Source organism: Salvelinus namaycush, chromosome 35, assembly GCF_016432855.1.
Source record: "Salvelinus namaycush isolate Seneca chromosome 35, SaNama_1.0, whole genome shotgun sequence".
Taxonomy (NCBI): domain Eukaryota; kingdom Metazoa; phylum Chordata; class Actinopteri; order Salmoniformes; family Salmonidae; genus Salvelinus; species Salvelinus namaycush.
In genome coordinates, this window is record NC_052341.1 from 7,275,413 (window position 1) to 7,290,992 (window position 15,580).

The window sequence follows — 15,580 nt, forward strand, 5'->3', positions numbered from 1 at the left end:
TTGAAATAAAGGGAGAACTGTGTACAGTAGTGATCATTTTGATTAACCTTCTATTACAGATTAGAAATGTTATTAGCGTACCAAATTAAGAAAATAGTAAAAGCATGACTTTTAACCAGATTTTCAAAACCTTTAAATTTAATTTAGAGAAATATAATCTCTGTTATTCTCTGTAAAATGTTCCATGTTGATTGTATGAATCTGAAACTTGTAGATTTAATTAAATATGCATCTAGCTAATTATGTTGTTAGATGTGGAAATGATCCCTTTACCTATCTTTCTTTTGGCAAAATAACAAGCGTTTTGGTGACAAGTGTCAATCATAGAGATAAATAGAGGACTCTAGCTGGATATAACCAATGTTCCCTCTAAACTGCGCGTTTCCGTGGACATGCAGCTCCCCCGCGATTGCAGTGCAGAAGAAATATCAGCCTGCGCAGAGAAGCACGAGATTGAACTTCACTCAACTTTCTAGAGTTTTCTCCGTTAGTTAACACTACCAACGTTTTCCTTTACTGTGGTAATTGTGATCGAATCAACGCAATATTAGCCACTTTCAATGCAATATACTGAAACAAAACTAACTATGCAAGAGATGTTGTTGTAGGCAGAACGCAGCAGAGTAGACTTTTATTTAATTGACAGGCACGACTCATGCCTGTACTCTACACAGACTGGTGCGCCATAACCAATCAGAGCTGCAGTAGGCCTATATGCAAATAGACCATTGCCATATGTGGATCTGTGCCATTCACTTTGAACTGGACTGTTTTTACAGCATGAGCGATCGTGAGTAGATGCGTTTATTTTGAGATCAAAGCGAGAGCTAACGTGTGCACATTAGCGACGTGTGCACATGTGTACATATAATGTACAAATGTGCACACGTTGCTAACATATGTACACATGTGCACACGTCGCTAACGTGCACACATTACGTGACGTGTGTAAAACACCCATGGATATGGTCGGTGTCAGTAAACATCTGCAAAAAAGCGTAATGAAATTGAACTAATTCTTATTTACAGTGACGGCCTACACCAGCCAAACCCAGATGACACTGGGCCAATTGTGCGCCACCCTATGGGACTCCCAATCACAGCCGGAGGTGATACAGCCTGGATTCAAACCAGGGACTGTAGTGACACCTCTTGTTCTGAAATGCAGTGCCTTAGAACGCTGCACCACTAGGGAGCCCTTAACCTGTTTATCAACTTCTCATTCAGATAAGGAGGTGATGCTGGAAACCACTTTTCAAAATAAAACGCATAATCATTTCCATACCAAATTATGTCTGTCTCAAAATACAACACTGCCCCTTTAAGACAAAAAAAAAGCTCTTTACCTGGCTCGCTTTTCAAAGATGTCTAGAAATGTACGCGTTTTGTGTTCTTGCTGGAAGCAATCACTCCCCTATTGCTGACTACAAATGATCTATAACTGGGCTAATAACTCACTAACTAGCAAAGGATATGAACAAATGTGACTCACCACCTGGATTCAGTCTTACGTAGCAACATTTGAAATTGTGTTTTTTACATTGGATAAAAGTAGAGATTCAGAGCTAGAAAATGGTATATCATACACTGCATTTGAGGAAAAATGGGAAAGTAATTCTGCTTTGAAAGTTGATCAACTTGTAAACTCACTTTTGAGAAAATGGCCTTTGAATGTTTTGGTATCTAGTGAAGAGCTCTTCTTTGTCTACACCCATTCAGCATTGCTCACACCCTCTTAATGTCAAGCCCTGCATGTTTTTTTTTCAAAAGTCTCATGGAATGCAGCCCTACATTGAACACCACACATTGGCTGCTACTGTAGGCTGAATGATAGAACAGCTATTTCCATGTTAAAATGTTATGGGATGTATTTTCTCCATTGTTTTTGATGGTAAGCCACCGGTAGGCCTACATTATGATCAAATAGCCACAGTAGCCTACTTGACCACTGTTAAAACTGTAACTTAAAGTGGGTACAGCCTCAGTGTTCACTGTTAACATGCGCTGGAAGTTGCACAGAATTTTCACAACGTTCAAGTTTGCGCTTAGCAGACCTGAAATTTGTTCATTGACGAAAAAAATTAGAGGGAACATTGGATATAACTCGTTTTTGTCACGTTCCTGACCTATTTCTGTTAGTTTGTTGTATGTGTTAGTTGGTCAGGACGTGAGTTTGGGTGGGCATTCTATGTTTTCTGTTTCTATGTTGGTTTAAGGGTTGCCTGGTATGGCTCTTAATTAGAGGCAGGTGTTTGGCGTTCCTCTAATTGAGAGTCATATTTAGGTAGGTTGTTTCACAGTGTTCGTTGTGGGTGGTTGTCTCCTGTGTCAGTCGCACCATACGGGACTGTTCGGTTTGTTTTTGTACATCGTCATTTTGTGTAGTCTATTTTCCCTGTTCGTGCGTTCTTCGTGTTTATGTAAGTTCGTCGTCCAGGTCTGTCTACTCCGTTTGTTGTTTTGTTAGTTATAGTGAAGTTCGTGTTTTTTCGTCTTGTCTTTAAATAAATTATGTGTTCACAACCCGCTGCGCCTTGGTTCCATCACTACTCCTCCTTTTCGGATAAAAAGGAGGAGAACAACCGTTACAGTTTTAGTATAGAGATTGCCAATGTGGGCATCCACTATTTAAAAGTAGTCAACTGGGTGGGGATTCCTATGGGTTGGGAGTGATCAGCCAATGATCAGAGAGCATTGTCTTCTTCAAATTGGGATGCCTATGGTTTGTAAACCAAAAACTAAGGCACTATCCAGGAGCCAAGACCAAGATTTATGCCAGGACATTGGTCCCAAGATCCAGACCCAGTGAGTTGGGATATGACAAGTAAAAACATTTGTTTATGTGGTCTCAGGACCACTAGATCAAGAGTCTATGGGCCCTTTCTTCAATTGTAAGAAACTCAAGTAAACTGGAGCACAGTACAGTAGAGCACAGTCCTATAGTGTACAGTACAGCAGAGTACAGTGCAGTACAGTCCTTTAGAGTACAGTAGATTAGGGTACATCACAGTACAGTAGAGCACAGTCCTATAGTGTACAGTACAGTAGAGTAGATTATTTATTTATTTTATTTATCTAGGCAAGTCAGTTAAGAACAAATTCTTGTTTACAATGACAGCCTACCCCAGCCAAACCCTAGTGGCTGCAGTGGCTGTTTTAAAAGGTTTACGTGAATAATATTTCCCTGTGCACCTCTGTTTTCTGTATTTGGTATGATACAGAGCTGAGAGAGCAAGCAGTGCACAGCTCAGTTGATAAGGTTAAGTTTATTACCCCCTGCTTTTTGTATCCATATTTTTCTCCCCTATTGAGAATGCAACCACAGATAAACTCTCCTTTGATCTTTTGGTTGGTTGTATCAAAAACATTGTTATTCTTCTGTTAATATATGGCAGTTTTTTATTCAACCATATGTAACAGTTTTAACTTTACGTCCGTCCCCTCGCCCCTACCCGGGCTCGAACCAGGGACCCTCTGCACACATCAACAACAGTCACCCACGAAGCATCGTTACCCATCGCTCCACAAAATCCGCGGCCCTTGCAGAGCAAGGGGAACCACTACTTCAAGGTCTCAGAGCAAGTGACGTCACCGATTGAAAGGCTATTAGCGCGCACCACCGCTAACTAGCTAGCCATTTCACATCCGTTACACATAGGCTACTCATCTGAGAACCTTTCATGAGTGTGTTTTTCCTTTGCATCACATGCTAGTCAGTTGCAGTGAAGGCCATCCTCCAGCCCTGTTTGCCTCCCACTCCTTTCCTTCCACTCATTCAAGCCAAACATGTTCAATATTAACATTGAAAATATCAACACTGTTGCTTTGTAAAACCAGTATTAGTTGATTATATTACAAATTATGCTGTGATATTATGGAGGCTGCCAGGGGATTGTGTGTGCACAATGATGTCTCATGTTAAAATCCATATACCGTTATCAGTAGGGAACCATGAGACTGCAACAGAGTGTCAGAGCCGAGACAGAGGGATGAAGAAAGAGACGGTTGGATCTAACTGTAGAATTTGGCAAAGGCATTTTCCATTGTGTGGTTGATTGTGCATAACATGCATCAGATCAGGAGAACAGCTCTGGTAGCCCTTAACAAGACTGATTCTAATTTAGTGGAGTATATTATTGGGCTTGAAGAAAATATAATTATAGCTCTATAGACAAGTTACTCAATCACCGCCTAGTAACCTGGCTTGAGGTTAATTCATTGGAGATTTGTATTGAACTGTTGTCATGCCTTTGTTGTAGCTGCTACATTACTAATTGTAAAGATAGAATAAAACAGAATAGAGCACATTAGAATAGAACAGAATAGAATAACTTAATTTTACACCGACTAAACTTTGGTAAGATATAAGACAATTTTCCACTGTAGTGTAGACAGACTTTAACCAGTCTTCCCTCTTCTCTCCCTACCCAGGATGCTCCACCCCAGTACAACAGAAGACAGTCTCTAGTGGTGTCTCCCTACGATGAACATACTACTGCCATGGCCCACAGAAACATTGGATTCCAGGTGAAAAAAAGCCTCCCTCTTTACATAGTAGGGGAGAGTGGGGTAAGTTTAGCCATTTTGTTCATTCAGCATCACTCTGTCAAGGGAAATATGGTATTCTTTCTAACAAAGATATCTACATATATTTCAGGATGTTGTGTATACCTGGTAATAATCAGAATACATGTAAACTTTACAGTTTTGAAAACATAGCTTGTCCAAAGAAAGTGGTCTTTCATCATAACTTACTCAGGGTATGGGGTAAGTTGAGCCACGGGACAGGGTAAGTTAAGCCACCTACACATTTCTGTACTGAATGAAATATTACCACTACTTTTTAAAAACCGTGTCTATCTTTATTTCCCCAACACAATCACAATCATATTTTAGCCCTCTAGACTCTATTGTCTAAGCCTGTGGGGTTCTACTAAGCTAACATATGGAATTGTTTTAAGGTGGCCATACCAAGGATCATTTAGCTATTTGATTTAGAATTTTACGACCCCTTTAGGTATCCCAAATGTATTTTTTTATTTTTTTTGATGGAACATTGAATTTGGCCTTACTGGTATTATCCTATAGAAATTAAATGAATAACAGATTCATATATGGAAAAAGAGATGTCCTATATCTGAGAGATTAAATAAAGATCAGGAGAAGTATTTGTTTTTACACATATTTAGCCCCTTTTTTAGGCACTAAACTACTTCCACACAGTATGTACTTCCATTCATTTTTTTAAACTGGTACTGGGCTACCTTCAGGCGAGTCTTGTGAGGCTTTTCTTGGTGTTCTAGAGAAAAACAACCGACATGTACTGTACATGTAATGAAAGAGTCACCTTTCCATAGAGGGGTCATATTAGTGTGTAGCCCAAAACGTTTGGACGCTACAGACAGAAGTTGGCAGATCGGCTGTACCGACTTCAGACGAGTCTAGTGATGCTTGTGGGGGTTGTAGAGCAAAACCACAATAGAGATCTCTAGCCTAACAGACAGATTTTTATGGGGATTTTTTTTATTACGCTAATTATATTTCCACGTGGGGAAATGGACTCAAGAGGGTTTTAACACAGGCTTAACACCTAACAAACACTTTATACACTATAACACTATAAACACTTTTAACACAGGCAAGGCCCTGTTGTTACCTCATATCCCAGCGATAATGCCTGGGGAAGAAAACATTTCAATTTGCTCAATTTGACTCAAACTATTGACTCAAATTACCACATGGCCATTGGCTCAATTTACCCTAAGGCAAACATTTTAACTATATTAGCCCACACAGCTACAAGGTTGCACTTTCATGCTAGGTTTAGGACCTCATATTGAAGCTTATAGAGAAGCTTGTTTTTTGTGCCTAACTTGCTTAAACACTTTTTCCATGTGGTTACTTCCTCCACAAACTCCATGAAATTATGACCTCTTCCTAAATATTTGGGGAAATTATACATTTTGTGTATGATTTACTAGAAACAAGGGTGGCTCAACTTACCCCACACTCCCCTATTACGCATAGAGATTTAGGTATTAATCAATTCATTTACTTCTCCCTTTTATAATCTCTATTTAAAAACCATCTGAGCTGCTTTCACATTGTTATTGATGCCCAGTGCCGTTTGTAATTAGGCTGCATTTACACAGGCAGCCCAATTCTGATCTTTTTCCACTAACTGGTCTTTTGACGAATCAGATCAACTCTTGAAAAATAGAAAAAGTGATATCATATCAACATGTTTGGTGTGTGTCTGCAGCTTCCAGGGAGGCTGTTTATCATCGGTAAGCCCAGCAGCTATCACCTGGATGGGATCCTGCCCCGCCTTCCGTCCTACGAGAGCGTCCGTAAGAAGGACCGTCAGAGACAGATTCACTCTATGATAGCCGACCGCTTTGGTATCAGCCCCACACAGTCTGAAACGGATGTCAGTCACTCCTCTGTTCTGGACCTATTTTTATTATGTATTGTTCACTGCATATGTAAATATTGTCATTGATTTATTCAAGCCTTATTTTACCATGTAAGTTGACTGAGAACACATTCTTATTTACATCAATGAAATTGTGGAAGGATGTTGCAGGGCTCCCTTGTAAAAGAGACCTTGCTCTCAATGGGAATCCCTGTTGAGATCAAGGTCAAATAAAAATAAATATATTCATACATAGAATATTTATTTATTACAGTAAATATGGTCTCCTAAAATGTCTCTGTACCTACAGGCTCCTCCGACGTATGAGGAGACTCTTCGCCAGTCCATGATCATCTCCTCTGAAGACCTTCAGTCTATTGAGGCACTTCCCTCAGACCTCCCTCTCTCCACCTCTAACTCCAGCCTTGAACACACAAGTAGACAGTAGATGCAGCCCCGTCACCCTATTCAGAGCCCGATCCGGGAACCCCTCTCTGTCTAGACCAGGAGGTATTTGAGGGCCGGAACACTACTGGTTTTCAACTTCGCATTTTAACTAGAGACTCATGTTTCTACCCTTTGCAAGAGAAAAGAAGACGAATCAACAAAGAAAGAGACATTGTCATGATAATGCATGAGTCAGTTTCACTCAGAGTTTGTCCTCCTGAGACTAACGCTCTCAACTCTGACTGTCGTCTGTTGGTGTAGTGAGTGGTTTTAACATGACTGTATGCTGTAAATGGCTTGATATCCTGCCACTGGCAATGATATCCTTTATCAGCTAAATAATCAAATCAGCCTACATTTCAAACTCTAGACATGCTCGGGTGTGTGGAAAGAAGATGTCCGCACCTCACAAGCAGACATATTATGCTTCATCACAACGTCCAATGTCGTAGACAACCACAAAACAAGGACATTGTCTCGGGTTGAATGTGTTAATGAAAAATCTAAATCTTCTTGTTTCAATAGAACACCGAGCTATGAATACCCAGCTACCTGACATGTGATGCTGATGGCTTTGAGTGTAGGGCCAGACCAGAGAGCTGTTGTGGTTGAACACATCACTAATTATTAACACTGCTGAGACAGACAATGCCTATGTCCCAAATGGCACCCTAATCCCCATGTAGTGCACTACATAGGAAATAGGGTCGCATTTGAGACACAATCAAAGTGTGTTCACTCAGGGACAGTTGACCAGGGACTGTTTGTCTTAACCCAGGTCAAACTAACTATACACAGAGAAACTCACCATGACCCTGACGTTTTATGACCCTGACGTTCTTTATATATTTTTTGCACTGTCGTTTAGGGGCTCGTAAGTAAGAATTTCACTGTAAGGTCTACTACACCTGTTGTACTCGGCGCATGTGACTAATCAAATTTGATTTGATTTACCTCCTGGGCTAAACTGGAATGGGTTTGTCAATGTGTTTAGACTGAGATACACTATGTAACTATGCAAAACATTCATATTATGTGTGACCCAAATCAAACAAACATATGAAAGTAATAGTTAAATAGCTGAACCAAAAAGGGTAAAATAGGTGAACTAAAGTAGATATAAATGACCTATCCGCTTTAAAAAAAAGTTTACTCTAACCACGTTTCCATAAGACAGTTTTTATGCGAGTAAAGTCATACCTTATAAAAATGAAATCACGACAGCTGTGATGGAAACAAGAAGTTTCAGTACAATTTTATAAATGCAGACAGATCATTTGTTCGTTCGACATGGTGGGATCTTTTTGTGTCTGTAAAATGTATTATGCGGGAAATGGTGGTGGAAACTCGTTTATGCACAAATATTGATATAACAACCATCGTATCGAAGTAAACTTGGAGTCACGCGATGACATGGTGTGTGTGGTCCTCCCACTACAACTGGGGAATCCATGCAGTTTATTAGAATACAGATGAAATAAATTATGAACTTCACAGGGTGATGAAAGTGCACAGTGATCTTGATGCTCCTTTCCAATAAATATTCTTGTGATCGATGCTTGACTGCCATATGACAAAAATAAATATTCTTGCTCCTATCCATAATAATCTCATGTAGACTAGCCTACCCGCACTGTATCTACAAGCTGTTGGCTAGAGCGAACGTGCCAAGACCAATGAGCCTGTCCTCCTACAGCTCCCCCCACCAGCCTCCATTGCAGGTTAGGCACATTTGCTATTTAACGTAGAGGTGAAAATGCGATGACAACACATTGAACTTTAGACTTTTATTTAGTACGTGAAAACTTAAGCAAAAAATAAAATTGTGTGTGTCCTACGTCATCGCTCACTGATTTTTATTTGCAAGAAGTCCGTTTGAATTACACTAGTGGAAAAATGTCCATATTTTCTTTATGCAATTTATTGAATATTCACATGAAAATCTGTCACAAATTGAATGGAAAACTAGCTAGTGAGACAAATTAGTTCAGATTTGTTGTATTAACTTGACCTATATTCATCTGATAGGATTGCTATCAACCTTACTGTCAATGTGTCAAAAGGGAACACTCCTGCATCTGTTCATTGACGTTTGTTAAAGTGAGTTAATTTGGCTGTTTTTCTCTACCAGGCACAAATATGTCCATAACATAGAATAGATGGTGAGTAATGTCAGCGAAGGGAGTAGTGACCTCATTTTGACCTCTCCCTCTTTGCAGAGTTTCTCTCCCCAAACCCAATCTTCCCCTAAGCACTTACAAATCTTATAACACATACAACAGCACTCTAAACTACAGCGCTCATCAGTTATTAGAGGGCCTCCATCAGAAGTGTTTTGACAAGCTGTCGTGTTGTGGTGAATGTACCAGGGCATTCGTAATGTATTCCACACTCCCCTGCATTCCACTGGGAGGAGTTGACATACCATCTGTAACTCAAACTCTCAAAATAAATGGCACCTAACTCACTCTACAAGTTCTGAGTAAAGTATGATCTGTAAAATACTATAAACATCCTGCCATCACACTGGGCACAGACGTCAGTCCAACTTTTAGTTTTGATTTTCATTTGGAGGAGTTGTCAACTACTGTGAATTCAACGTCAACAACAAAACATCTCACCATGTCATTGGATTTAGGTTCAAAGTTTGGCGAAAGACAAATTCCCTTACGTTGATGACTTTTTTTCAAATTGAATCAGTTTTACACATTGATTCATTTTTTTGTTGTTGAAATAACATAGAAACATTGATTCAACCAGTTTTTGCCCAGTGGGATGTCTATTTGGAGTTTTGTTATTCTCCAGAATGTGAATGGGTTTTACACTAAATTACAAGTCAACACCCAACGTTTCTTGAACCAGGGTCATCAACACGAAATGATGTGAGGTAGTTGGCTATAAGATAACGCATAGGGCTGTGAGTTAATGATTAATGAGTTCTTTAGAATACACAGTGCTGCTAAAAAGTGTGATATTACTTCACTCTGCTTCGTAGGTTCTTTAAAAAACAAAAAGTTTTTACATCAGCTCTCCGTGGTCTGTACGGAGAAAACGGAGGGGAAGCTTGAGCCTTGAGACACCCTGTGGTTACTTCAAGAACTATAGACCACATTCACACTTGATACAGGGGTGGTTTTAGATATTGATATTTTCCCAAACGATACTAAAATATTCCCAACAATTAAATACCTTTGGATACACAGGAAATTGTTCTCTTAACTAAGCTTAAAATTCCAACAACAGACGGCTGATGTCATGATTATATATAAAACTTTATTGGATGGAATGACATAGGTATGTCTTCTTACAGCACAACAAGTCATAAAGGTGCCTGTTGAATAAACTTTCGACCAGTCACATTTCCAAGAGTGCAGGATCGATGACAACGGTCACCACAGCAACACAGGAAGCTCTGAGGAATTCCCTTGGAACATCCAGAATCCTCATCACGCAGTAGCTCAGTTCCACAACATTCACGACAAAGGAGTCCGCGGTTGAACAGAACCTTTCAAATCCAAACTGCCCAGTCCATAGAAAGAGTAGGGTTTGTACTTCCACAGAGTGGAATAGGAATGAGAGTCATCAGTCTTTAGAACATGCCAACCAGTTTGAATTTGCCCTCCTGTTTATTGGGCACTACGTTGATGAAGGTCTTGTAGAGTACAGTTCCCGTGGGCAGCTTGGTGATGACCTTGAAGGTCTCAGAGCTGCGTGGGGCTGGAACATACACCTCCTTAGTGAACCTGACAATGCCGTCCTCCAGGGCATACAGGGTGTTGTTGGTTCCAATCCCCACCTGAGAGAGAAAGAGAGAGGTGGGGGGGGGGGGGGGGGGCAGAAAGAGAGGAGGGGAAGAGAGATTAGTTGACAATCAACCAGCCACCTACAGACATTTGAAAGCTTCCAGGGGTGTACTCACTAGGAACCAAACGAAACAGCGAGGGACCTACCTGAATTTGTCCTAATAGAAACATAGTTCTTCGGAGTACATGGTTTCTTTTGAAAAACGTTTTGCTATGATGTCCGACGAATGAATACACCCCAGGATATTAACAGTGACAGTGTGAAACCTTACATGTGCTCCTGGTTGCCACCTCATGAGCCTCTGTGTTGCTAGGATGTTGCCAGCATGGACAAAGTTCCCTGAAGATGGATGACAACAAAACAGAAGAGTTAGTTAGATAATGCAAACATGAAGTGTGTAGGATCTAATGTTGTCACGATACCAGTATTGCGATACTACGACACCTAATTTTCCATGGCAAAAAGATAAAGCAGAATAAACACTTTGGACTTTCAAAAACGATGAAAGTGTGTGTGACAAACTCAGCAAAAAAAGAAACGTCCCTTTTTAAGGACCCTGTCGTTCAAAGATAATTCGTAAAAAATCCTAATTGCTTCACAGATCTTCATTGTAAAGGTTTTAAACACTGTTTCCCATGCTTGTTCAATGAAACAAACAATTCATGAACATGCACCTGTGGAACGGTCATTAAGACACTACAGACGGTAGGCAATTAAGGTCACAGTTATGAAAACTTAGGACACTAAAGAAGCCTTTCTACTGACTCTGAAAAACACCAAAAGAAAGAAGCCCAGGGTCCCTGCTCATCTGCGTGAATGTGCCTTAGGCATGCTGCAAGGAGGCATGAGGACTGCAGATGTGGCCAGGGCAATAAATTGCAATGTCCATACTGTGAGACGCCTAAGACAGCGCTACAGGGAGACAGGACGAACAACTGATCATCCTCGCAGCGGCAGACCACGTGTAACAACACCTGCACAGGATCGGTACATCCGAACATCACACCTGCGGGACAGGTACAGAATGGCAACAACAACTGCCCGAGTTACACCAAGAATGCACAATCCCTCCATCAGTGCTCAGACTGTCCTCAATAGGCTGAGAGAGGCTGGACTGAGGGCTTGTAGGCCTGTTGTAAGGCAGGTCCTCACCAGACATCACCGGCAACAACGTCGCCTATGGGCACAAACCTACCGTCGCTGGACAAGACAGGACTGGCAAAAAGTGCTCTTCCCTGAAGAGTTTTGTCTCACCAGGGGTGATGGTCAGATTCGCGCTTATCGTCGAAGGAATGAGCGTTACACCGAGGCCTGTACTCTGGAGCGGGATCGATTTGGAGGTGGAGGGTCTGTCGCGGTGTGTCACAGCATCATCGGACTGAGCTTATTGTCATTGCAGGCAATCTCAACGCTGTGCATTACAGGGAAGACTTCCTCCTCCCTCATGTGGTACCCTTCCTGCAGGCTCATCCTGACATGACCCTCCAGCATGACAATGTTAGTCACATGTCTGTTGTCTGTGGAATTTGTTCAGTTTATGTCTCAGTTGTTGAATCTTGTTATGTTCATACAAATATTTACACATGTTAAGTTTGCAGAAAATAAACGCAGTTGACAGTGAGAGGACGTTGCTTGTTTCTTTGCTGAGTTCAGTGTGAGACAGTGTGTGACATAGTGCTATAGCTTGGAAAAGAAACACGTGATTCTGGGTGACAAAATCAGATGTTTTTTTTTCCAACATTAGGACTGATTTCCTCAAGAAATGTAGTCCGATTCATGTTTTGTTTCCTTGCCACGATACCTCTTGAGTATCGCGATACTGGTATCGTGACTGCCCTAGTAGGGTGAAAGACATAACATGCACCTCACAGAGATGTCAGCACCAAGCATACTGACAAATAAACAGCATTAACGTAGCTACCATCTGTTTTCTTGAAGCCATATCTGCGACCAGGGCTCTTTCCACCGAGGTTCTTGCTGCTACCGCCTGCCTTCTTGGACGCGAACCGCACCCAGTCCGCAAGAGAGGACTGGCAAGGGAGCAGAAGACCTGCAATTTCATTGAGTTAACATTGTAGTTTGGAAACATTGTAACAGTTGTAGCAAGGGGATACAATGACTGTCTGGCTTGTATAATGACAGTGGGCTGTTCAATGCCATTTGTGATGCTCAAGCAATGCTAGCAACTTCTTTCCAATGTAGGTAGCTAGTTGTCGGATACACCAGCTGTAGTCCCAACATGACCAATCTCTCAAACTCAAGGCAGCATTCTGCCTTCTCCTTACAGTTCTCAGGCATTCGTTTCACCCACGACTGCCTCATGTGAACTACAATCGAAAACATATGGCCCTTGACTTTCATCAGTGAGAAACAATCCTTCAAATAAAAGATAGTTACTGTAGCAGTTGTGCACTGATCCACACAGTTATGGAGCCGTCATCCGACGAAAGTACACTTCCTGAGTTACACTTACACACAGGTGTTCAGAGCATGCTAGATAGCTAATTAGAACAGGAGGTCGGCTCTTGGCTTCTGTCTGTTTTCTGTAAACAAGTGCTGTAACATGGAGATATGGCCGTGTGGGAACACTAACCCTATCAAGGTATGTATCAATTCAACCTTTTTTTCTTCTTTTTTTTTTTTTTTTTAAAACCATACTGCAAGTGATGCATGTTAAGATCCCCGACGCTCGGTTTTTACATTAACAAAACTTCCCCGTACAGAAGACGCCTTCGTCCAATGACTTATGTATAAAGTAATGTAACTGAGAGTCATGATCAAGAGCTAGACGTGACCATGCAATCCAATCCCTCGACAGCATGGCCACGCATTATTACATAAACAAAAACCAAAATGTTCAAATATAATTTTAAATCAACATTTGTGATAACCTAAACTTCTCTTGTCTTTCGTCTAATAGAAGGGGCCCTGCTGTCCAGGGATTGGATAGCATGGTCATGTCTGGACTACACTAGTTATTGATAAGCCAAGGGGGCTTTACAGCCTCCCCTTAGGGTTCTCAGTTGAAGGTATGGACCCCAGCTAGGAAGTGAATTACAATCTGGACGCTCTGTTAACATTTAGAAACGTTATTAACCATCGCTTGCGATACAGTTTTGGACACCTTTGGAACTTAACTATAATTTCAGATAGAAAGAATTAGGGTTGGACGATATGGTCAAAATATCAGATCCCAGTATCTTAAAAAATTGGATGGAGTTTCATGTTTTTTAATAATAAAAAGTTCAACATTTTCTTTATGAGTAGTGGGGTGACCCTAGGGTGGCAACACATATATTCTAAAATATTTCAATGGGTCTTTCTCCATTCTGATTGTTTTATACTGTTCAATTCAACCAAAAATCAGGGTAGGCCATCAATGTAAATAAGAATTTGTTCTTAACTGACTTGCCTAGTTAAATAAAATGAAAGAATGAATACAAAATATACACTTACTGTATGCAGTTGAGAAAAGTTGCAAAAGGCTGTGTTTTCAATTACAGCCTCCAGCAGTGGTATGTCACCCTGTGCTCGCATTTCCATTGGACAATTCCATTTCATATTTTCAGCTGGAAGCAGGCGTTTGTCAAAACACAGCCGGGTGCGACTTTGCTATGTGTATCTTTTGTATTTGAACAATTCTCTTCTATGAAAGTTATGTTCCCAAAACCATATTGCAAGCGAGGTGTATTTGCGTTTGGACAGAGGGTCGGCGCGCCGGGCATAATCCTTGGGCAGCATATAGGTACGTGGAATGCCTCAATCTATTACACTATTGCAATTTGAGTCATAAGGGCAAGGACTACACCAGCCGGTGATAGTTAACTAACTAAATGCTGAACGAAATAGCCAGCAGATCCGACCAGCTTGTTTACAGCTGCACAACATTCCTGTGTATCTCAATCCAAGGATGAGAAATGCGTTTTACTCGGAATTGTCCCATTATTCTAACTGTTACACAGAAGATTAAATTGTGTTAAATTTTCTCGGTGTAACAGTTGGGATAATGGGACAATTCGGACTACAACGCCTTTCTCATCCCTGAATTGAGGTACATTTTTCGACCCATATCTCTCGCCGGCTCCACGGTGTCTTAAAATACTGTATACACAGGAATGCCGTCTGACCATATTGCAGCGTTAAGCAAGCTGATGACAGAGAACGAGCGATTGGCTATTGTCATGCTAGCTAGCGTCAAAAACACGTTATCCAGCTAAATAGCTTTAAAATAAATACGCGTCATTGGCGTATATTAGTCTAAAGACGTGTTTCATAGAGGTTTTAATTAACGCAAATAAATGATGATTTGAATATTTTACCTGCTCTGGACTTGAACATCAAGGACGCGAGCGCAGCCATCTTGTTTTACTAGTTACCAGAGCCGCAAAGTCAAAATGGTCTATATAGTAACAATTCATGAAATCAAAAAATCGATTTTTTTGGTCTTAATTTAAGGTTAGGCATAAGGTTAGCAGTGTGGTTGAGGTTAGGGTTAAAATCAGATTTTAAGAAAAATTGTAGAAATAGACGGGGTTTAGCCTTGACTTTGTGGCTGCGGTTACTAGTGACGACCTTGTGTCACATCAAAATCCTCCCGTCAACCACCACACCCACGGAATCCAAAAATTGTAATGGCTAGCATGTCGAGATAAATAGCGAATTACTTTTATTCTTTTGAAAATAAAATATTGAATACATTATACAATAATGGTTTAATAACAATGTGAGTAGTTAGTTATTTTAAATTACTTTGACAGGTGGCTAACTATTAACGCTAGCTAATGTATTGGTAGCTAAACGTTACTGTAGCTTGACAGGTTAGTTTTTACCTCGGCAACATTTCTTAGGTAACGTTAATTATCTAATGTAGCTAAATGTAATAGTATGGCATTAGCCCAGACTATAATACGTCGC

The 15,580-nt window shown here is 40.7% G+C and overlaps 1 protein-coding gene across 1 annotated transcript; it reads right to left on the reverse strand.

The window, feature by feature from the left end:
- Positions 1–10,115: 10,115 nt before the first annotated feature.
- On the reverse strand, positions 10,116–15,580 carry LOC120029964 (39S ribosomal protein L27, mitochondrial-like). Its single transcript, XM_038975273.1, has 4 exons — positions 14,986–15,580; positions 12,588–12,716; positions 10,938–11,005; positions 10,116–10,658 (listed from the first exon to the last, which is right to left on the reverse strand). The coding sequence occupies exons 1-4, from the start codon at positions 15,023–15,025 to the stop codon at positions 10,452–10,454; spliced, it is 444 nt and encodes a 147-aa protein (XP_038831201.1). The 5' UTR covers positions 15,026–15,580; the 3' UTR covers positions 10,116–10,451.